Source organism: Danio rerio, chromosome 17 (genome assembly GCF_049306965.1).
Source record: "Danio rerio strain Tuebingen ecotype United States chromosome 17, GRCz12tu, whole genome shotgun sequence".
Classification (NCBI taxonomy): domain Eukaryota; kingdom Metazoa; phylum Chordata; class Actinopteri; order Cypriniformes; family Danionidae; genus Danio; species Danio rerio.
Window position 1 is genome coordinate 16,967,651 of NC_133192.1, and position 25,794 is coordinate 16,993,444.

At 37.5% G+C, this 25,794-nt stretch overlaps 1 protein-coding gene across 11 annotated transcripts in view; it reads left to right on the top strand.

Moving 5' to 3' along the window:
- The window catches only part of bach2a (BTB and CNC homology 1, basic leucine zipper transcription factor 2a), a 65,832-nt gene that overhangs the window by 35,848 nt on the left and 4,190 nt on the right, over window positions 1–25,794 (top strand). For all 11 annotated transcript variants that reach the window (XR_012393288.1, XR_012393289.1, XR_012393290.1 and 8 more), the window contains exons 2-4: window positions 3,235–3,491; window positions 11,426–12,868; window positions 24,865–25,071. Coding sequence is in view for 2 of the 11 variants with exons in the window: in XM_073928333.1 (XP_073784434.1) it covers window positions 3,235–3,491; window positions 11,426–12,868; window positions 24,865–25,071 (1,907 nt within the window). In the remaining 9 variants the exon portion in view is untranslated. The remainder of the gene's footprint in view (window positions 1–3,234; window positions 3,492–11,425; window positions 12,869–24,864; window positions 25,072–25,794) is intronic.

Below are 25,794 nucleotides of genomic sequence, written 5' to 3' on the forward strand. Positions count from 1 at the left end.
AGCACTACCTACTGCGCCACTGCCTCGCCTATTATTATTATGACTATTATTATTAGTATTAATTATTAGGTTGAGGACATTTCACAGCCTACAACTGACTAAAATCAAAAACAAAGTCAAAATCAAACAAAAGGCTTTTGATGAGATGTGTAAGAGACTAGTCTTATACACAGATGAGCAATGAACAATGTCTTTAGGTGCGATAACTAGTATTAGCAGAATAGTTGACTCTATTAAAAAAATTTGAAAATAATTCACATTGTGGTTCGAAACAATTTTTAAGAAGAATTATTCTACACTGCCATTTTATTATTTACAAACTTTAGAAGAAGGATATTTTGGTGAAACTACTTCAAAATATCTTTTTTTTTTCTACAAAGTATTAAAAATCTTGAAAAAATTATTTTAAAATGATCTTAAATAACTTCTTTAAGTTAAGGTAGCTGCCAACTAGTTTGTTTTAGTTAGTTTTCAACTAGATCGACAGGTTTGCAATTAATTTATATTTTTAAAATATTAAATATTACAAAATTGTAAAACTTTCATAATAGGCTATGAAAAACACAAGAATTACCAAAACAAGTAGCATACCTGGCTAATTATTTGTTTGTGTTCCAGATGGAAATATAATGGGTTGTCAACAGAGAAAGAGAGACCAACTCTGCAACCCATTTTCATGCATGTCGCTTGTTAAAAATCTTAAATTGTTTTCTTTCTCACCATCCATATCTAATTATGCGAGTATTTACACCTTTCTTGGGAGTAAATTCTCTGTTGGTGTTTAATCTCATACACTTTACATTTATGAAAATTGGGATATGGCTGCTGCTTTAAAGCAAGACAATAAGGTAATACAATTAAAATTTAGCTGAAATTAATTAGTTTTAACTATATTTAAAAAATAAATAAATATATTTCTCCAAAGATAATTTAGTATTTACTTTATTTTAAGGTGTCCTTGTTACACTTCTTCCATGTGCCATTTTAATAGTAATTACAGTAATTATGGGTTTTAATTATTACATGCAACTAAACCTAAACACAATTCATGTTCTAACCAGAATCATATAGTAAATACATGTAATTAATTTATATTACTCTATAATTAAAGGAGTATGTAACAATTCTTATGAAGTTCTCAGAATTTATCTTAAGAAATGTCTTAACCCTTTATCAGGGAAGGAATCATATACAGTAACTTCAATGGCTACAATATATTAAAAAATATCATAAGTTTTAAAATATTGTAATAACCCCCAGAAACTCTGCAGGGTTTTTTTTAATAAGTATTTCAATTAGTGCCAGATTAAGGGTTAACTAATTTTTGTAAAATGTTTGTGATTTTTTTTTTTTTTTTTTTTTTTTTTTTTTTTTTTTTTTAATGACCATCTCGTATCACCACAACAGGTATGCATTAATTCGATGCCGTTATCAGTTGTTCCCATACATATTGTATTCTTAAATATAGAGATGTTCTGATATCTTTTTTCCTTTCCTAATTCCTGGGCTCAGCGTATTGTATATACATCTAGGAAATATACAGTTGAAGTCATCATTATTTACTTCTGTCTACAATTATTTACAATTTATTACTTCTGTTTAATTTACCCCCCCCCCTCCCCCACCACACACTCCATTTCCGGGGTTCAAAATGTTTAATAAAGTGACAAAATTTACATCTTTTGAGGACTGACGGTGGCTGGTTGTCTAAAAGAATAACTTTGGTTGAATGCTTCGATTGAATGACCTTTCCAAAATTAGATTTTGTGATGGCTCATGCTCTAGCCTTAGCGAAACCTTTGTTTGGCAAGGTGCCAAGTCTTCAAATGCTTTATTTAGTTACTCCTGTAAACGTTGCTAATATTTGTCAAATCAACAGTTTTTGTGGCTGGTTGGCCAGTCTGAAATAGTGCACGTGCTGCTAGCACATTTTCATTTTCATTCTTTACTAGAAAGAAGAAATTACTTTAGGAAATTGCTGTTAGCAGCATTAATTCTGATTTTAAAAAATGGTATTGGATTGGTTTATGGTTTAAAATACTGCAGGGAAAATAAGTATTGAACACGTCACCACTTTTTTCAGAAAATGCTTTTTTTAAAGGTGTTTGATAAGTAACATCAATACTTGATAAGTAAACTAATGCTACTAATAATAGAATGCTACTATTAAATAATTTAATTAATTGGTAACACTTTACAATAAGGTTCATTAGTTAATGCATTTTATAACATGAACTAATCATGAACAACACTTGTACAGCATTTATTAATCATATTTGAACATTTACTAATGCATTATTAACATTCAAGTCCATGCTAGTTAACATTAGTTAATGCACCATGGGTTAACATGAACTAACAATAAACAACTGTATTTTCATTACCTAACGTTTATTAACATAAATAAATACTGTAGTAAATGCATTGTTCAATGTTTGTTCATGTTAGTAAATGCATTACTTAACATTAACTAATGAACCTTATTGTAAAGTGTGACCAATTAATTAATTTAAATTTAATGGGGCGACGCAGTGGCGCAGTAGGTATTGCTGTCGCCTCACAGCAAGAAGGTCACTGGTTCGAGCCTTTTCTGGGTCAGTTGGCGTTTCTGTGTGGAGTTTGCATGTTTTCCCTGCATTTGCGTGGGTTTCCTCTGGGTGCTCCGGATAAAAAATTCATTTTTTAAAGGTGCTGTTGACTTTTTCACCGGATGTTGATAGCAAACCAAATAAATCCATATATGCAAAGAAAACAAAACTAATTAGTTTACAAATGAAGTCATGTGTAATAATGAAATGACACAGGGAAAAAGTGTTGAACACATGAAGAAAGGGAGCTGTAAAAAGGCAGTGAAAGCCCAGACAGCAGCTGAAATCTCTCAGTAGTTCTTCAGCAAGCCTCTGCCCTTTGTCAGTGTAAATTTATATTCGCTGCTTCAGTCCGACATCTACATTTCCAGGATGATGAAGATGAAACCAGGTTGAACATTTCAGCAAGACAATAATCCAAAACACAGCCAATAAACCTCTTAAATGGTTTCAGAAAAGGAAAGTCAAGCTGTAGAGTGGCTCAGCTAATCACTTGACTTGAATCCAGTAGAAAATACAAATTAAAAATCAGATTTGATAGATGAGACCCACAGAACTACTCAGAACAACCCTACTTGTGTATCGGCATGTTTATATCCAAGTAATGTTTTGTTCATACATTATGTCCGTTTACTTTTGTCCCCAGGCTCTGAGCAAGGAATGTCTATGGAGGAGAAGCCTGACACTCCCATGTATGTGTACGAGTCGACAGTGCATTGTGCGAACATCCTCCTGTGTCTGAATGAGCAACGGCAGCAGGACGTCCTGTGTGACGTGACGGTGCTGGTGGAGGGCAGGGAGATCCGCGCGCACAGGGCAGTGCTGGCAGCCTGTAGCCAGTATTTCTCACTGCTGCTGCGGGGACCGACAGAACACGAGCCACTCATCAGCCTGCCAATGAAGGTGAGTGAAGGAATGGGACAAAAAACATGATCAACAGCCCGTCTGAATGACCCATGCTGAAAAACTCACACACATGCGTGACTGACCAGATTTCTGAAGATTGCTGCATAATATTGAAGTCAAAATTATTCGCCCTCCTGTGAATTTCTTTTTCAAATATTTCCCAAATGATGTTTAAGAGAGCAAGGATTTATTTACAGTATTTCCTACAATATTTTTTTATTCTAGAGAAAGATTTATTTGTTTAATTCTAGCTAGAATAAAAGCAGTTTTTAATTTTTAAACACAATTTTAGGGTCAATATTATTAGCCCCCTTAAGCAATATTTTTCTTTCCAATTGTCAACAGAACAAACCATCGTTATACAATATTTTGCCTAATTAAACAAATTAACCTAGTTAAGCCTTTTAATGTCACTTTAAGCTGAATACTAGTATCTTGCAAAATATCTAGTAAAATATTGATGTTACAAGGAATTTCTATTTAAAGGCACCTGTGATGAAAATCAACAGCTGTTTAGACAGAACTGTTTGTATGTATAGTGTGTCCACAATCATATTGGAGTAATAGAAACAAGTCTCTTTTTCTTGACATTAATATAAGATCCAAATAAAAGAGATTTTGAGGTTTTCGCCGCCTGCCGAATTGATTGATTGACAGGTGCCTTTTTTTTTAATAACATGTATACAGATGTCCACAGAACATTTTTTGCAAAGAAATTGGGATTAAAACATGTTACAACCCTCTGTGATCAGCTGCACCCTAATAATGAATTTTATAAATATTAAAACATTTTAGAACAGAGCATATTTGTAATAGAGTGAAATTGCTTTGTCATTTTCAACTGCTATAATCACCATGGCTGCATGGTGTCAGTAAACTCCAATTTGTGTGCGTGTTTGTGTCTGTACTGCAGTTGGCATTTGTGTGACTCATCATTTCAGAAAGGTTTGAATAGACTCCACCAAAAATACATCAAATAAAATTAATTTGTATATTTGACTATCACTGACTGTTTATCTGACTTAATGCATGAGAAGCAAACGCGCATGTCGGAGTGGTGGGCAGGGAGAAGCAGCTCATTTGCATTTAAAGCCACAGGCTACGGAAAAAGCTACATTGTGCTTAGACACCAAAACAGGCAGATTCTACATATATAATAATCTGCTGGGTATTTTGAGCTAAAACTTTAGACATATTCTGGAAACACCAAAAGCTTATCTTACATTCTGTAAAAGGGGTAAAATACGGCCGGCAGCTAGCTCTCTGCAACTCTCACATGGTCGCCCACTGAAGCTAAGCAGGGCTGCGCCTGGTCAGTACCTGGATGGGAGACCACATGGGAAAGCTAGGTTGCTGCCGGAAGTGGTGTTAGTGAGGCCAGCAGGGGGTGCCCAACCTGCGGTCTGTGTGGGTCCTAATGCCCCAGTATAGTGACGGGGACGCTATACTGCTCAGTGAGCGCCGTCTTTCGGATGAGACGTTAAACCGAGGTACCGACTCTCTGTGGTCGTTAAAAATCCCAGGATGTCCTTCGAAAAGAGTAGGGGTTTAACCCAGGCATCCTGGCCAAATCTGCCCACTGGCCTTTGTCCATCATGGCCTCCTAACCATCCCCATATTCAATTGGCTGCATCACTGTCTCCTCTCCACCAATCAGCTGGTGTGTAGTGTGCGGTCTGGCGCAAAAATGGCTGCCGTCGCGTCATCCAGGTGGATGCTGCACACTGGTGGTAGATGAGGAGATTCCCCCCACTGTGTAAAGCGCTTTGAGTGCCCAGAAAAGCGCTATATAAATGTAAGGAATTAATTAATAGGTACCCTTTAAAATAATTTTGAATAATAAGCAATGATGCTTAAAGTTCTATAAATTACATCTTAAAACAACTACTAGGGATAGTTTAACATTTAGATTTCAAAAATAAATCAATTTGAGTATTCCTGAACAATGCTTTTTTCATCATCCACCAGAATAGTTTTCTTGCATTATTAAAAATGCAGCATCAATACTTGATAAGTAAACTAATGCTACTAACAATAGAATGCTACTATTAAATAATTTAATTAATTAATTTAAATAAAATGGGATGGCGCAGTAGGTAGTGCTGTCGCCTCGCAGCAAGAAGGTCGCTGGTTTGAGGCTTGGTGGGGTCAGTTGGCAATTCTGTGTGGAGTTTGCATGTTCTCCCTGCGTTCGCATGAGTTTCCTCCATGTGCTCCGGTTTCCCCCACAGTCCAAAGACATGCGGTACAGGTGAATTGGGTAGGGTAAATTGTCCAGTGTATGAGTGTGAATGCGTGTGTGTGGATGTTTCCCAGAGATGGGTTGCAGCTGGAAGGGCATCAGCTGCGTAAAAACAAGCTGGATAAGTTGGCGGTTCATTCCGCTGTGGCGACCCCAGATTAATAGACCCCAGGGACTAAGCTGAAAAGAAAATGAATGAATGAATTTAAATTAAATAATTAAAATCAAGATATCAGAATAATTTCTGAAGACATTTAAGAGTGAAGCAAGAATGCTTATTTATTTATTTATTTTTTTATCCTTCACTAGAATAAATTACATCTTTAAAAATAAAATGAATAAACCATGTAAATTCTAGAATGCATAAACATTCTAAAGGGACAACACGGTCTCTCCTTGGTTAGAACTGTCGACTCACTGCAAGAAGGTTGCTGGTTTGAGCCTCGGCTGGGTCAGTTGGCATGTCTGTGTGGAGCTTGCATGTTCTCCCCGTGTTGGTGTGGGTTTCCTCTGGTTGCTTCGGTTACCCTAACAGTCCAAAGACATCTGCTATTGGTGAATTGATTAAACTAAATTAGCCATAGTGCATGAGTGTGTGCATATGAGAGTGTATGGCTGTTTCACAATACTACGTTGGAGCTGGAAGGGCATCCGCTGTCTATAACATATGCTGGATACGTTGGCATTCATTCCGCTGTGGCGACCCCTGATTAATAAAGGGACTAAGCTGAAGGAAAATGAATGAATGACTAGTCAGATCCAGAATATTTTTCCATTGGAATATTTTTCTTATAACATTAATAATAATACTATAATTCTACTCTGAAATAACTAATCAAAACGACTCTGCTAGACTAACTAGAATGAAGACTGGATTTTTAAAGATTCTTAAGACTGGAGCAATGATGCTTAATTTAGTTTTAAGATTCATAGGAATAAATGATATTTAATACATAAGTCTAAACAGTTTAAAATCTAGATGTCAAAAATATATAAATTCCAATTGTTTCAAAGTATTTTTTCTTTTAAGAATACAGTATCACAACAAAAGTGCTTCTTTGTTGTAGAAACACAGAGCAGTCCAGCAGCAGTGTGTCAGAGCAGAAAACATGTTCATCATCCATCCATAACTTTCTTTGAGTTCTTATAATTGCTCTCATGTTGTTGTGTTTGCCTCTCAGAAGTATGATTTATTCATGGCCGATCCTCTGTGTTGTAACACTCGAGGTGCTTTGCTCGATCTCAAACCTCAAACTTATATTGCAATATCCCAGATATGTCAGACGCCTATGCTTATATATTAATTATCATTCATCTTCAAAACACTTAATGTCAGATTGTATTCTGTAATGACCAGAAAATTGGTTTCATATCTCATTCCCTCTCCTCAGAGTCACGCTGATCTTATAGTGTCGAGTTTTTGCTTTCTGCTTTGTGTGTGTGTGTGTTGTACATGCGTCCCTGCCTGCTGCCCTCATTAGGATTGCTGGTTATAACATTAAAGGAGTCTCATATGGCGCTTGGCTTCCATAAAGACATGCTTCTGCAGGCGGCAGCTGCTGATGCCAGCTGAAAATAGATCCAGCGAATGCTCAGCATTTTCCCCCCTCTAGCTTTTCTATTTATTAGCAGCTCTGGGAGGACTGACGGAATGTCTGGGGGAGCTGTGTTTTCTATTTTAAAGATGATGTTCTTGATGTGGTTGCGCTGCCCCGAGTGTTCGTGGATACCTGCGAGAGAGAGACTGAGTGATTGAATGTGATGAGGAGGGCGCTTTATTTTTGTTCCTGACACTCTGCTTGTTTTATCAACCTGACGTAAGAGCTTGATGGCGGGCTCAAACCTTTAGCAGGTAGCATTTTTAAAAATGTGATTTGAGGATAAGCAGATTATTTTCAGTCATTTGGAGGTCTTAAAAAGGATTCTTGACTGCGCATTTCTGGGGGGGATTAAAGATGTCATGAGGTTTGTATTTGGGATTCCCTTGTAGCTTTGCTGCCATTCAGAATTTTTGGTTTCACTTCTTGAAAGATGTCACACTTTAGTTTACAGTTCACACTTAAATTAAGTTTCACCTTAAATCACTTAGTATTTTTTTTTATATTGGATTTACTGTAAGCAGGGCTGGACAAAAATACATTGAAATGTATTTTAAAATAAAATGGCAATTACATGAATTGTATCAAAATAAACTAAAAAAAAAAGCCAAATTAGACAACTGTATCAAAATAAAATACTAAATTTTTGCATTTTAAGAATACTACACTATACTTTTAAATGAGAGTATGAAATGTCTTCACAGGCCTGTTGGATCAATCCCTGCACCATTAAATTGACTTAAGTAGAAGAGATGTAAACGATGTTTAATCCGCTTGTTAAGTGGTGACGTATGTAATAGTGTTTCCGGGTCCAAGCCGCCACTCATGAGTTGAGATTACATTCATTTATGATCACTTTTTATTCCTATCACACATTAAAGTTAATTTTATATAAAATCATAGTGTACACAACAATCTCTGGGCTTGCTGCATAACAAATACCAAAATTTTACAATTTATTAAAAAAATGAATGACTTTCTGACCATTGGATATTAGGCATGGACATATATATATATTGCAATCGTGATTTTCGAAAGTATTAAATCTTTGTAAACATTTATTATTAAAATTTCATGAGTCTCCCCATTCAGTTGAATAGAGCGCTTTTTTTATTATTATTTTTTATTGAACAATAAATATACAATTTAAACATGACATCCAAAAAAATACAGAAGTAACTAATAACATAAATTAAAAAATAAATTACATAAATTAAACAAATAAAAAGAAAATTCAACATAGAGATCTTTACAATGATAATATTTTAACTAATCCAATTGACAGCAAGAATGCTAATCAATTAACTTCAGCTCCTTTGCAGTTGAATAGAGCGGTTGGACCCGGAAGCCGCTTCGAGTGACGTCACACTTAACAAGCGGATAGCACCAACTAGTCCTTACCACTTACCACCTATAGAGGGGAGTTGTGGCTTAATGGTTAGTGAATTTAGACTCGTAACCCAAACTCTTTTTCTCTTTGAGTTACAAATTACAATCCATGCATTATTTGTGCATTATATTCTCCTAGCATTCTTTCAGTTTACTCTCTTAAAAACACCAGTACACGATCTTTAGGTGTTTTATATTTCTTAAGCTCCTCTGCATTTCCACCTGCAGCACTGAGACTGATGATGTTCTGAAGCTCCTCTTCTTGTTCTTCAGGACTGATATTTTATTTCATCACATTTCTTAAGTAAAGATGTTAAATTGTACACTACACAGCCATTATATATTGCTGGTTTTAGCATTGCTCAGTATATTATTTTCAATGGTTGTTGACCTGCTCCTGAATATACCCTCACCAGTTACTTTCTTTTGTTCTGTTTTTGATCTCAAGCTTAGGCAAATCACTTAGAAAGCACCAATCAGAGGCCACATTTTTAAGATGTCATCATGTACCATAGACTTCTTGCATAGTATTTTGAAAATACTAAAAAACAAGACATTAAAGTCTTTTGATACAAAATATTAAGCCACTTTCATCAAACCTATCAAATACAAATTGCAAAATACTGTTTCGTATTTGAAATACATGTATCATAAATACTGCCCATCCCTGACTGTATTTAAAGTAAATGCACATAACTATATTATTGAAAATACACAGGAATTAATGTACATATAATATTTATATAAAAAGCAATATTTAATTTGTAGTTATTCATAATATTACAGTAGGTCTTGTCGAACATTACATATTTTTCTACACAAATGTTTTTATTGTAACTTTACAAAACATTTTTAAAGCGTCTTGGTGGTGCATTGGGTAGCACAGTCGCCTCACAGCAAGAAGGTCGTTGGTTCGAGCTTCAGTTGGGGCAATTGGCATTTTTGTGTGGAGTTTGCATGTTCTCTCCACGTTGGTTTCCTCCAGGTGCTACGGTTTTCCACACAGTCCAGAGGCATGCTGTAGAGGTAAATTAAATAAGCTAAATTGTCCGTAGTATATGAGTGTGTATGGATGTTTCCCAGTGATGGGTTGCAGCTGGAAGGGCATCTTCTGCATAAAACATATGCTAGATAAGTTGGCAGTTCATTCCGTTGTGGTGACCCCAGATTAATAAAGGGACTAAGCTGAAAATAAAATAAATGAATGAATGAATAAAATTACAGTAGGTCTTACTCAAACTTTACATATTTTTCTACACAATATTTTTTTATTGTAACTTTACAAAACATTTTTAAAGCGTCTTGGTGGTGCATTGGGTAGCACAGTCGCCTCACAGCAAGAAGGTCGTTGGTTCGAGCTTCAGTTGGGGCAATTGGCATTTTTGTGTGGAGTTTGCATGTTCTCTCCACGTTGGTTTCCTCCAGGTGCTACGGTTTTCCACACAGTCCAGAGGCATGCTGTAGAGGTAAATTAAATAAGCTAAATTGTCCGTAGTATATGAGTGTGTATGGATGTTTCCCAGTGATGGGTTGCAGCTGGAAGGGCATCTTCTGCATAAAACATATGCTAGATAAGTTGGCAGTTCATTCCGTTGTGGTGACCCCAGATTAATAAAGGGACTAAGCTGAAAATAAAATAAATGAATGAATGAATAAAATTACAGTAGGTCTTACTCAAACTTTACATATTTTTCTACACAATATTTTTTTTATTGTAACTTGACATGTTTTTTTTTTTTTTTAAGGAGTTAGCGATTATAGTGACATATAGTGCAGAAGCGCTCTGGGCATCCAAAGTTTTTGTGGACCTTTCCTCCCTCTTTCTCCCACTTCACTTTGTTAACTTACTGTCCTGTCAAAAAAAGTCAAAATGCTACAAAATAACTTTTGAATAAGCAAAGTTTTGATTTTTTGTGATAAACATTTAACTGGGGTGAAATAACTTGTCATATTTAAAGAAATGGGGTGGGGTTGGGGTAATGTAGTAATGGTTGTACATACGAGACCCACTTTATATCGTATGTCAATGAGGCAGTGAAGATCACTGGTTTTAAAGAAAATAGACCTTAAACACGCTGATTTTATAATGGCATACAGTTCGACATAAAATTTTGAACCCAGGTTACTGACAAATTAAAAGTCCTTCCTTATCAATCTGCAGATACCCTATTAAATACATTTAACTAGCCTTAGTCATCATGTAAAAATATTAAAAATGCTGAGTATTTAAATGCAAACCTTAAATTATGTATTTTTCATGTTGTGTATTATAAATGAACTTGTTGCATTTAAAATCATTTCAGTTTTTGTGTTATGCTTTAATGCATTTAAATAAGGATTTAAGCCATTTTAGCAGCATTTATCTGTTTGAGTTGATCCTTGAAAATTCCATGGTTCCTAAATTATTTTGTGGTTGAAATGTTAAAGAAAAAATAAGATTTATCAAAAGAAAGAACAGAGAATCTGCTAATAAACAAAGAAGAAGAAAAGTGTTTTATTCTTGCTTCATGTCTCTTATCAGTGTCATAGAAAGGCTTGATGATTGCTAATCATCTGTCTGTGCATATTTATTATTTACTGTAAAATTACTTAAGGGAAAACAAATTTAAAATGCTGAAAGGAAATCTGAAGTAACAATGGTGGTCTATGATGAAACAAAGTAGTCCATTAAATTGCCCACTTGTTTTGTTTTGTTTCTCTAGATCACAGAGAAAGGCTTTGCCCCTCTGCTGCAGTTTGCATACACCGCCAAGCTGCTCCTCAACCGGGATAACATCCAAGATGTCATGCGCTGTGCTGAATTTCTGGGAATGCACAACCTAGAAGACTCCTGCTTCCGCTTCCTAGAGGCCCAGATGAAGAGTGAGCTAGAGGGCACCAGTCCCCCATCAAATCAAACCCTGCTCCAGAACCACCATAATAACAAAACAGAGGATGCAAAAGTGCAGCTGAGGGACTCCAAACCACCACTGTTCGGATCAAGGTTGCATTCTGAAACGGAGCAAATGAAAATGCATCAATCCGACCAACCTCAGCCCTTTGACCTCCCTCGCTATCCCAAATATAGGAAGTACCATCAGGTTCACGCCAAGCACAACACAAGCACCTCTTCGCACAGCAGTACCTCAAGCTTACAAGGCTCCCTGCAGGACACCGTCACCAGCAGCAATGCCCGAGGCCTGGATCTCTCCAAGGTAAAAGCAGAACCAGTCAATGGGGAAGTCTCTGTGCCGTTAGACTTGTCTGAGTTGGAACAGAATGGTCCGGTCAGGGGTAAAGTAATTGAGATGGACATAGAAATGGAGTTTGATGGAAGGCAACTTAGTTCAACACCCAATGAATTCCCAGCAAGCAAACGATCACCGGTGTGCCTGCGCTCCCTTGTTAAAAAGGAAGTCTCATCTTCAGATCATTGTCTTTCCACTGACCTGCAGCTTTCCAGCAGAACTTCTCCACTTCGGGAACAACAGGTTGTCACAGTTCAGGAACAACAGGTTGACTTCCAAAAGGACTATCAGGCTTTTATTGGAGGACTCTCGTCAAAGAAATTACCCGATGGAGTGTCTCTCAAATCGCTTTCTCTTGAGAGGATTTGTTCACAAGATCCCGAACAAGAGAACGACAGAAAAAGTGTCATCTTTTCCTCTCGAGGCCCCTACCATTTGGCGCCCACACATTCATATCCTGATGAGAGTTGTTTGGGGCAGGAGACTCCAGAAGACCTGTGGGCAGGATCCAGCCAGTCGTTTCCCTGCACCCAAACTCTGTCCCCAACTTCGTCCTCTCAAGATCCCTCTTTGCCCTATCGCCGGCACCCTAAGAGCAGTTGTCCGGTGCCCATTAAAATGTGTTCCCGCTCGACTCGTGCCGATAGCCATGTCAGAACCTCCAGCTCATGCTCTTCCTACTCGTATGCAGAGGACGGCAGTGGAGGCTCTCCTTCCAGCCTGCCCCAGTTCGAGCTCTCTACCTCTCCTTGTTCCACCATGGCGCGTTGTCTGGCCCTCGAACACCGGGAGCATAGCACGTCGGGGCCACCAAAAATCAAGTGCGAGAAGTCATACGACACTAATTCCAGTGACGAATCTGGATCTTTTTCTGATGGCGATAGCGAGTCGTTTGCCACCAAAGAGCGCACACAAGAGGTTAGTGTACACTGCTAAAACAGAAATGTGTAAAATTTACAGTAAAAAACTGACTGCCGTGGTTTCCAAAATGTTACCTTTAATAATTCTGGGAACCACATATACCAGTTTTTTGTTTGTTTGTTTTTTTAACTGTTAATATTTAAGTATGAGAATCAAAATGTACACAATTTACACAATTGGTTTTATTTCAAAGATTCACAGTAAACTACCATACTTTATTAGTTAATTTGATTGTTATACACTAGTCTTTTCAAGTATTAATATAGACACATACACATAACTTTGTTACAAAGACAAAAACACAACCACAAGCATTGAGAGAAAAAAAAGTCATATGATGCTCATCACAAACAACTTTTCCCACAAGCAGAGAAACATACTAATATATACACTCGCTGGCCACTTTTTTAGGTACACCAACTGCTTGTTAATGCAACTTTCTAATCAGCTAATCACATGGCAGCGACAGAATGCATTTAATCATGTAGACATGGTAAAGACAGTCTGCTGCAATTCAAACCAAGCATCAGAATGGGGAAGAAAGGTGATTTAAGTGACTTTCAGTTGGGCTGATTTGAGTATTGCAGAAACTGCTGATCTACTGGGATTTTCACGCACAACCATCTCTAGGGTTTACAGAGAATGTTCCAAAAAAAGAAAATATCCAGTGAGTGGCAGTTTTGTGGGCGCCAATGCCTTGTTGATGAATTGATTAAATCCACGCAAACTCCACACAAAAACATAAACTGACCCAGCCAAGGCTTAAACCAGTGACCTTCCTGCTGTGAGAAGATTGTGCTATCCACTACACTGAAAGAATATATTAGTATTTTAATATTTTGTTTATTATTTTAACTTTAAAGTCTCGTGAAGTGCTTTGAAATGTGCATTTTAATTCAATGTTTGATGTAATCTCAACCGAAACAATAAGTGGGACATAGTGTGGCTCCTCCCCCTTAAAAAACAGCTAATAGCGTTTTGCTTTATCAACGCTCTGCCAGTTAGAGTGCTTGAGCTTAAGTGCACCTACTGAGAAGCGTCTTAAAGGGGGCGGGGCATGTTAGATAGAGAGGATTTGATTAGTCACAATTTGTTGAGAAACTGAAGTATGAGGTGACGTAAATAAATTTAGGCGGAAGTGACAAACTTCAAGCTTTACATGCTTATATCAGTTTTATATCTCTTTAACACCAATTTTGTCACTGTTTTGGTGCACACTAAATTATAGATATGCTAAAAACAAAAAATACTAACATCTAAACACCATCAATTTTATTGGACCTTTAACAATAAAATATGTATTATTCAATCATTGATTTGATATATTTATAGTTCTAAATAACTAAAACATTGGAAAAAAAATCACTGAGCCAATTTTGTTTAATGATTTATTGTTGGTATTTATATATATATATATATATATATATATATATGTAGCGGCTACGTGAAGTAACAGCTGAGAGGCTAAACCAGAGACATGTTTTGTGACGCAAACATCAAATGTACACAAGGCAAGAAGTCGTTCAAATGTCATCACTCGTTTATTTTCCAATATAAAACATACCTTGATCTTTTGACAGTGTAGACTTTGATTTGGGCTTAAGCTTGATTTCGTTTGAGCCTGTTTGTGTTTGTTTGGTCAACAAAGAATACCGCGTCCCCGTTCACCCCCTCTCTCTCTCCTTCCTAAGTTGTGAATGAACAGGTGCCACCTATAAGCGCACTACGTAACCCGGTGACCCTCCACCACAATCACGTGACACGTTAACCATTTCATGTCTACTACAATCCAGCCCCTAATTATTACATAATAATTACATTAATATAAATAGAGACATGAAAACATTCAAAAGGGAAAATTCTTGATCCTTCTTGCTTCAAGGGAAAACAAAAAGTAAAGTGTTCATGTTATATCGTCTTCCGTTTCTTGTAGAAGACAGAGTTTTGTTATTGGTCTGTCGAGACAGCTGTATTTGGTCTTCACTTGTACATGACGGACAAATCCTCTTTTGTCAGGAAAGGTTTGAATTATACGTCCTAGCGGCCATGAGTTCCGAGGTGCTGTGTTGTCAACTAGAAGCACTATGTCTCCTACTTTCAAGTTGCGCTTGACTTTTAACCATTTTTGACGCTCTTGAAGCTGTCTTAGGTACTCCAGTACCCACCTTTTCCAGAACAAATCTGACATGTACTGTACCTGTCTCCATCGTTTACGAGCATATACTTCGTCCTTCTTAAATTGTCCTGGTGGTAAGGATGGAGAAGTCCTCAGAAGTAGCAGATGATTCGGTGTTAACGCTTCTAAATCCGTTTGGTCAGTGGATGCTTTGGTTATTGGACGACTATTAATAATAGCCTCCACTTCACACAATAGCGTTTGAAGTCCTTCTTCATCCAGATTCTGCGACTTCAAGGTAGAATTTAGGATTTTTCTCACAGATCTAATTAATCTCTCCCAAACTCCACCATAATGTGATCCAGTAGGGGGATTAAATGTCCACTTGATACCTTTCTGCAGAAGAACATTGTTGATCTTACACTGATTCCATTCCTTTATGGCAACTCGTAGTTCTTGTTCGGCTCCAACAAAGTTCCTTCCATTATCTGATCGAATTTCCTGCACTTGACCACGTCGTGCAATGAAACGGCGAAGTGCATTTATAAAGGAATCAGTATCCAAGGAAGGTGCTACTTCGATATGTACTGCTCGAATGGCCAAACAAGTGAAAATAACTCCATATCTTTTCACTACACTTCTTCTGCTTTTTACATTAAAGGGTCCAAAGTAATCTACCCCTACACGTGTAAATGGTGGTTCATTGGGAGTGACTCTCTCCGATGGTAAATCTCCCATCTGTTGACATCCTGGAAGTGCATTCAATCTTCTACAAGTAACACACTTTGACAATACTCTTCTTATTGCTGTACTCACACCAGTAATCCAATATTTCTGCCGCAATTTCGACAGCATATAATTGCGGCCACCATGACCTACTTCTTTGTGGATATGTTGCAACAGAATTTCTGCAATGTGAGAATTTTTTGGCAGGATGATTGGATGTTTAGAATCTTCAGGCATTGATGCCCTACTTAAGCGTCCTCCAACCCGCAGAACATTGTCAAAAATGGGACAAAGTCGATAAAGATAGCTACTCTTCTTTATACTTTCACCGACTTTCAGACTAGCAATTTCATCAGAAAACGCCTTCTCTTGAGAATGTCTGATAATCTCCACTTCAGCCATCTCAAGCTCTTCTAGAGACAGGTAAGGTTGTACAAGTTGGCTTTTGAAGTTCTCCATTTCTTTTTCCAAAGAGGTACTATGTTGTTCATTCAAATTCGAATCATCAAAAGCAGTTCTCAATTGTTTCCTCTTACGACTAAGGGACAAAAGTAGATTCTTAAATCTCAAAATCCAAGCTACTGCTTTCTTCAAGCGGAACCAAGAAGAAAAGTGATTGATTAATTGTGTGACAGCATCATCCTCTCCTCTGAGCTGTATAGAATTAATCTCAACGCCTTTTTTGATTTCAGAATCGTCGTCTTTGAGCCTTTCAAGTTCATTGAGGTTAACAGGCCACTCACTTTCAGGATGAAGAAGAAAGTCAGGACCTGCTGTCCATGTTTTGTTCTTAAGGAACACATCAACAGCTGATCCTCTGGAAGCAACATCTGCCGGATTTCTTGCTGAATCTATGTACCTCCACTGTGAAGCATGTGAAACCTTAAGAATCTCAGTCACCCGGTTGGCTACAAATACTCTGAATCGAGTATTCTCATTCTTAATATACTTAAGAACAGAAGCACTGTCTGTCCAAAAGACAGAATCTTGGAGCTGCAAATGCAGTTCTTTCTTCCATAACACATCCATTCGGCTAGCCATGGTAGCAGCAATGAGCTCCATGCGAGGAATTGTAACACACTTCATTGGGGCTACTCTAGATTTCCCCATTATAAAAGTGCAATGAGATTGAGAATGTTCATTATGCAGCAACAAGTATGATACAGTTCCATATCCTTCTTCACTCGCATCTGAAAAATGATGCAACTGTGCCTTAACAATATCTCCAAAATCTGGAGGTTTCAAACATCTAGCAACTTCAAAGCACTCCAAATAATGAAGCTCTTGAAGCCAGCTGGTCCACCTTTGAGCAAATACATCAGGCAAAGCATCGTCCCATCCCAGATTTTTTCTACAGAGTTCCTGTAATATTTTCTTAGCTGACAATACCACTGGGCTAACAATTCCCAAAGGATCGTAGATGGAACTAATTGTAGATAATACACCTCTTCTGGTTAAAGGACTTTCTTTCAATGCTACCTTGAACTTGAATACATCTGACTGGATGCACCACTGCACTCCCAACACTTTCTCTACTGAAGGAGAATCCCAATCCATTCTCAAGTCTTTCATTGACTTTGATCTCTCAGCTTCTGGAATAGCATCTAACACTTGAAGACTGTTGCTTATCCATTTTGTTAGCTTAAATCCACCCTTAGCACATATGGATACAAGCTCCTGGTACAAGGTTTTTGCTTGTTCAACTGAAGCGACTGAAACAAGACAGTCGTCAACATAAAAGGAATGTAGAACAGCTTCTACTGTTTCCTTGCTGAATTGTTCCTTATGATCTTCTGCACATTTTCTAAGCGCAAAGTTTGCGCAACTAGGAGATGATGTAGCTCCAAAGAGGTGTACCAGCATCCTAAAGTCAACTGGATCTCGTCCCAAATCCCCATCTGGCCACCAAAGAAACCTTAATAAATCAACATCATCAGCAGGCACTTTTACTTGATGAAACATTGATTCAACATCTGCTGTAATTACTATTGGCTCCTTTCGAAATCTTGTTACTACTCCAACAAGCGAACTAGTGAGGTCTGGTCCTTGCAAAAGCTGAGCATTAAGTGATGCTTGTTGAAACCCTGCTCCACAATCGAACACCACACGGATTTTATTCTTGGTGGGGTGGTAAACACCATGATGTGGAAGATACCAAATTTTACCATCTCCACGAGTCATCTCCTCTACAGGCACTTTTTCTGCATAGCCTTTGAAGACCATATCACTCATGACAGCCTTATAGTCAGCAAAAAATGTAGAACACTTTTGAAATCTCTTCTTTAGATGTGAGGCACGTTGCTCTACAACTTTCCGATTGTTTGGCATATTGATATTTTCTCTCAAAGGCAAGCCAATTTCATAATGCCCATCAACAAGCTTGGCCAAATTTGATACCATATCCATAAATTTTTGATCCTCCTTTGAATAGCCAATTTGCTCCTCATTTTTGCATTCTGGAAAGTCCATTTTAAACTGCTGCTGCCACATATCTTCCAACTTCACCACTGAAATTCGGTTGACCGTGACATTTGGCTGTGCATCAACTGACATATGCTCACCATTTCCACCGAGCGGTCCATTCACTGTCCAGCCCAACATTGTCCTGATAGCATACGGCCCATTATCTACACTGCGGATTACATCCAGTGGTTCCAATGCTTTAGGAACATTTGTACCAATCAACAGCTCAATTCCTGCATCAATCTCAGGTAAATTGACATTCTTCAAATAAGGCCACCTTTGAATATCTCTTTGTCTGGGAATATTTCCTTTGTGAACAGGCATACTTTCCTGTGTGTAAACCTGATGCAAGTCACAGAATTCATCTCCATTCAAGCCAGCTACCTCCATTCCTGACAGAACATGAGTAGATACCACCTTTTCTTGCCCCATAGTTCTTAAAAGTATCCGAACTTTAGTTCCTGTGAGGTTGAGCTTCCTCATTAAACTCTCTGTGCAAAACACAGCTGTACTCCCTTGATCCAAAAAAGCATAAGCAGTAACAACTTTGCTTCCTTTTTTAGACTTTATCTGTACAGGAACTATTGGGAGTTTACAGTCCTGATCGCCAGCCCCAGTAAGACCACTAGATACTAATACACCATCTACTGCTGTTTTTGACTTCTTGTCTGTTATATCCTGTGTGTCTTTTTCTTTAGAAAAGATGTGCAGTACAGTAGGATGTCGAAGACCACAAACATTACAATGAAGACGTTTCCTACATGTCTTACTAATGTGCCCAATGCCCAAACAGCCAAAACAAACCTCACTTTCTTTTAAGAAGCCAATCTTCTCTTTGTGAGATTGTTTACCAAATTGAGGACACACTTCCAATGTGTGTGCACCATTACAGCAGAGACATCTTTTCTTATCCAACGTCACATCTTTTTTCTCTATACAACAGGAATCACTTTCTTTCTTTACAGCATCTACAGTGGTAGCAAAGCTGGTTCCTCTTATACCAGGACGAGAAAACAATTTAGATCTTTTCACATTTTTTCTCATTTCATTTGAGGGTACATCCTGTATATTTCCAAACACTGGGTCAGTTATAATTTTGACTTGATGTTCCAGAAATTTCACAACATCAGTGAATGAAGCTCTGCAATTACGTCTTTCTTGCAGTTCACAAACAACAGTTCTCCATTTGTCTCTGAGTCTGTATGGCAATTTTTTGATAATTATCATCATGTTAGAAGGCATGTCCAGATCACACATGTATTGCACCTCATTCATAACATTACTACAACCTCTAAGAAATAGAGTGTATTCTTGCAGTGCATCAACATCCTCAGTTTTAATTTGAGGCCATGATAGAGCTTTATTCATATAAGCAGATGCCACCTTCTGCTCATTGCCAAAATGCTCCTGTAACAAGACTTTAGCTCTAACATATCCCCTGTTCGGATCAATATATTGACAACTCTGTACCAACTCTCTTGGAAGACCCATAGTATATTGTTCAAGAAAATACAAGCGATCACTGTTGTTATCAGTCTTGCTTTCAACACTGTTTTCAAAGGCTCTTATGAATGCATGATACTGTAGAGGATCGCCATCAAACACTTCCAGATCTCTTTTGGGTAAGGATGATAAACATTGTTGTTTCAACAGTAATGATGTTATTTCATTTTGCTTTCTCATGATGCCCATTATGTTACCTTGTTCGTCAGAGTTTTGAACATGTGAATTCATAACATTTCTTTGCCCTCTATGCTCTTCAGTTTGGTGTCTAGATGATTGATGTTCCACTTGATAAGACTGCAAAGTTTGATGTTGTACAGTTTTCTTTTTAGGCTTTGCTCCAGTGTTCTCTCGATCTTGAAATAATTCACTTACACACCTTTGGGGTACAAATGCTTTAGCACTGGCATTAAGACCTAGCGTTTTCCTTTGTTTTTGCTCCAAACTGGAATGTTTCCCTCTTGAACGATCAGACTTTGAACTTGACACACTTTGAGATTTCAAGACATTTAATTTAGCCATTTGCACTTCAATTTCTTCTTGCAATATTAATTGTTCCTTCTTTTTTCGTAGTTGCTCCTGTTGATCCTCCAGCTCATGTTTATCTTTTAACATTTTTTGACGTGCCTTTAATGCAGCCAACTCAGACTCTGCTTTGAGACGAACTGAAGAAGTAGATGATACCAAAGAACCATTATCAGCAATTGAATTTTGATTTCTGGAAGTTTTACTGTCAATATTAGACACGCTGTCAGTGGGTTTTACATCATCTTGTATTTCATCTGATGTGGTAATAGATGTAACATAGACTGGGACCTGTGAATTAGAGCAATCTTCTTGCATTACTCCAGCATCAACTTCATCTGAGTTGTCTTCAATCTCCTCTGATCCACTTAACCAGCATTGAACAGCATCCTTAAATGTTTCACAATATTTCATGATACTCAAAAACCATTCATTTTGTTTTTCCTGTTCATCTTCTGGAAGTAGCGAAAGTACAGCATTATGATGTTCACTGGCATTTTCACAAAGTTGAAGAAGATTTTTAAACATGTGTTGCACTTTGGAGGCATTTTCCCTTTTGTGCATCAAAGATTTAATCTCTGGTATGAGCCCTTTAATGTGATTCACTTTCTTCTTCCTTTCTTTTTGAAGACCCTCAATTTTATTTGACAAAGCCTTTGCAGTTAATTTAGTGTGCCTTTTACTGCCATCCACTTCCAAACCAGTGACGTCATCAACACCCGCTTCATTCATGTTTTTTCCAGCAAGCCAACGATACTTCATTCAATAAAATCCTCCAATAACATCACAACGACGCACGAACTTCACAAACATCGCGGCATTACACCAACGAACAAACAGCCAACAACAAACTGCCAACACCAGAGCTCTGGACAAAACAACCGGAAACAAACAACAAACACCGCGAATATCCCCGATGGATAAACAAACGTAAACAACTGCGTCCAACCAAACTGCACAGCTGTGCGAGCGAAAGCCAAACAGGCTTACCTTCTTAGCGATGTTTGTGCCACAGAATAGGTTTCAGTTTGCGTTGCAATTCCTTCAGCTGTAGGATTCTCTCTCCAATCGTGCAGAATCTTACACTCTTTAGCGCGAAGTTCAATCATGCGTCAGATGATGCGTCGCCAGCAAACGTTCTTTGTTGACATAATGTAGCGGCTACGTGAAGTAACAGCTGAGAGGCTAAACCAGAGACATGTTTTGTGACGCAAACATCAAATGTACACAAGGCAAGAAGTCGTTCAAATGTCATCACTCGTTTATTTTCCAATATAAAACATACCTTGATCTTTTGACAGTGTAGACTTTGATTTGGGCTTAAGCTTGATTTCGTTTGAGCCTGTTTGTGTTTGTTTGGTCAACAAAGAATACCGCGTCCCCGTTCACCCCCTCTCTCTCTCCTTCCTAAGTTGTGAATGAACAGGTGCCACCTATAAGCGCACTACGTAACCCGGTGACCCTCCACCACAATCACGTGACACGTTAACCATTTCATGTCTACTACAATATATATATATATATATATATATATATATATATATATATATATATATATATATATATATATATATATATAAAAGAAAAAATCTGTTAGATTTGTTATTCTTCAAATCACACAGCCCACAAGGGTGGTATTGTCGGCATCTGAGCTTTTTATGGGAACAAGTTCAAATCTGTTTCTTGATCCCATTAAAAAGACAAAATCCCTATAAATAAAAATGAAGCCATAATCATTGCAAAACATTCCCACATTTGATTCCCCAGCTACTCAGATCGAGAATTGAGCTGTAGGAACTTGGCAAACACTGAAGGGTTGCCATGGCAATAAGCTCAGAGCCTCAGGTCCCAATGACATAATTGTCCCTCCTCCTGACAAGCGCTGACACACTGCCAGATCAACAATCTGGCTATCATCTTTTGCTGTCTCATTTAGTTGTTTGATTTTTTTTCTTTTTTTTTTAAAGACCCAATTTGAGGAGTTGTCAGTTTCCAAGTGACTGCGTTTTTATCTAAATCTCAGTACGTGTTTTTGAAGGCAGCCGCACAAAGAAGCAGACATTTTTGCAGCATCAATATTAAACTGATGGCTTCATCTTCTTTAATCTGACAGCTTTCTGAGCTGCTGTAAAATAGCAAATTTAATGCGCACCAGTGACTAAAAACCAGTTTGCCAGTAATGTGGCAGGTTTCTGCAATGTCTGGCAACCATAAACTCAACACTTTGGTTGATGAAGTGCTAAAAACACATAATTAGTCTCTTTATATTTGTCTTTTTAAAATCTGTAAAACAAAAAAAAATTCCTTGAAGCAATTCTGAATAGGATATTAAAGGTGCTCTTTGTAAGTTTTTGACTCTTCTAAAGCTTAAAAATATCATAATATGTCTGCAAATATTTAAGAAACATGCTAAGTAAACATTCTTGTTTATCTAAAAAACAATGCTGACGTTAGATATTCTGCTTTGAAAATGTGAGGTACGTGCGTGAAATGCCGTCTTTGTTTTGGTCATTTTAATCAATGGAGCCTTGGTTTAAAACAGTATTTAATTCATTCAGAAAGGCTCTCAAAGCACCTTAACCCTAAAGAACCATTAAAACCATTACTGGTGCTACATAGCACTAATAATTGTTTCCCATATATTATTATGAGCTAAAGATCTACTTAGTGATGCTAAGTAGTACCACTAATAACTGCAAAAGAACCAATTTTTCCAATAGTATCTGGATGCAGCCTTTATGATGCAAGCTGAGACTGCATCACTCAGCGATGCAATGTCAGACACAATGCACTCAAATGGAGCTAGTGACGTCACTGTGATGGGTAGGCTTAGGGGTGGGGTTAGGTGAGCCCATTAAAAAGCATTGGATGCAGCCCAGATTGCACGGCACCAGGTCTGCAGCCAGACCCATCTAAATTTTTCGGTGTTTGTGTGTCAAGGCGACAATTTAGCAGTAGAAACCCTAAGGAGACCAATACAGTTATCATTACAAAGCCTTTAGAACTTTTGTGATGGTTTAGATTTATTTTCTTTAGCAACAGCAATTAGGTTTAAGCAAAATGCAACATTTGAACCCAAATATAGTGTTGAATTCTCTGCAGAAATGGTCTTTCTTTAGCCGTCTTTATAGTGCCCTTCACTTCGCTGGAGTTTAAAGCTCCCAGCTGCAGGTCCCCAGACAGAAATGGGGCATCGGCCCCCAGGCTCCCATCTGATGACGGGCCGTTTCACCTCGCTGCCTAACAGATGAGCCCTACTTCACAGTAGCACTGCCTTCTCCCAGAAACCAGCCCACTTCAGAGAGAAGGAGAGGAGCGAACGTGCCTGTGCCGCTGGAAGCCTAATCTGTCATTCTAGCCTTATTACAGAGCTCTCAGTAGTGGAGCGGTTAAATATAGACCTCCATTTTACACAGACTGAGCAGTGGCACAAGGTCACCGCAGAGAGAGAGCCAGTATTTGTCATGGCGAGCACTGTGACGGAGAGTTTTAAGTCAGGTTTCATCTCAGTCTTAAATGAGAATACAGTCATGCTGTTTGTAGAGTTCGTAATTGATGCGTAATGCATGCTGTAGTTTGTGTTTATCTGCATGACATTTTCAGAGATTGGCTGAACAATCTCAAGACTAAACTGAAAGCTCTTTGGCTTTCAGAACTGTTATTATCATCTGTTAAAGACAAAGATTGGCTGATCCCAATGAATCTGTACAAAAAATACTAAACAAAAGCTAAATAAAATCAGTAATATTGTGAAAAATTATTTTAATTTTATACCTAAAATAAAGTTTTGTATTTAGTATTTTGTCAATTTTGCTTTCAGCAGTGTCACATGATGATTGTGAAATATAATGATTTGGTGCTTGAAACCTTTAATATTATCAGTGTTAAAAACTATTTTTTTCTGGAAAATGCGATTAATGGAAAGAAATAGAATAGAATAAAAGCCGAATAGAAATGTATTCTATTTATACTGTATATATATATATTAGATATATTATTTTTACATATGTTTATATATCTGTTTTTTGTTCTTTTATTCATTCATTTTCTTGTTGGCTTAGTCCCTTTATTAATATGAGGTTGCCACAGCGGAAGGAACCGCCAACTTATCCAGCACGTTTTTTGAACCGAGGTTCGTACCAGCGACCTTCTTGCTGTGAGGCGACAGCACTACCTACAGCACCACTTCCTCGCCTATATCTATTTTGAATTTGTTTTTTGAATTTGTTTTTTATTTTCTTATACTTGTCTTTTTTATTCTTATGTTAAAAATTGCCTCTGTGTATGAAATGTGCTATATAATTAAGCTTGCCTTGCATATATATATTTATAGCTGTAGTTTTAATAATAAATAGTTAGTTAATAAAATGTACCCACACTCACTCAAGATGTCAAGGTAAGTTTAGTTTTCTAATGAGGATGTGCCTTTTTTTGCATGAAAATAAATAAAACAATAAATATGATTTAGATGGCAGTGTCATCTAGTGGTGAAGCACCATACTATCATTGAAGCACTTGTCAATTTTGTATGCAAATAAATTTATAGTTGTTTTGTAATTTATTTTTCCTTATTTTTAATTTTTTTTTTTTTTTTTGCAGTAAATTGTTTTAAGCTGTATGCTGTAAACACGTCTAACTATAATGCTTTGTATGCTTGCAGGTGAAACTGCCTTTTTCAGTTGACCAGATCACCGAGCTTCCTCGTAACGACTTCCAGCTGATGATAAAAATGCACAAACTGAGCTCAGATCAGCTGGACTTCATCCACGACATGAGACGCCGCAGTAAAAACCGCATCGCAGCCCAGCGCTGCAGGAAAAGAAAGCTGGACTGCATCCAGAACCTGGAGCGGGAGATTCACAAACTGGTAGGCTGCACAAATAACATTAACCATATTCAATTCACATAAATTCAAAATTCTCCTCCTAGCATTTAGATCCTTTAATGGCCTAGCTCCCTCTTATCTTTGCAACATGATTGTCCCCTACATCCCTACTCGCTCACCAAGTTCCTCTGACTCGGTACCGCCTCTCTTCAATGTGCGGCAGATCATTTAGTGTTATTGCACGCAAACTTTGGAACTCTCTACCACGCTCACTCTGTTCTGTTAATAATACCTCAGAATTTTACTTTACTTAACTTAAATGTTACACTTCTGATGTTTATGATAAACTGACCACTTTTTTTTGATCAACCTGTACTCTGCATATTAGTCTCTTTGGTCTTGTTTTGTATTTTCAGTTTGTTATATTTGACTTCTTGTATGTTTGTGAGCCTAATGTTGTCTCTACTTGATTATTGTTTCTTTCAATGTCTGTTCGTAATATCTCTTTTTGTTATATTCATTGTAAAGTGTCCTTGAGCTCTGCAAAGGCGCTATATAAATACAAAATTATTGTTAATGTTATTATTATTGGGTAATGTTTAAGGTAGTGCTGTTGCCTAACAGCAAGAAGGTCGCTGGGTTGCTGGTTCAAACTTCGGCTCAGTTGGCGTTTCTGTTTGCATGTTCTCCCTGCGTGGGTTTCCTCCAAAGTCCAAAGACATACTTTACAGGTGAATTGGGTAGGCTAAATTGTCCATAGTGTGT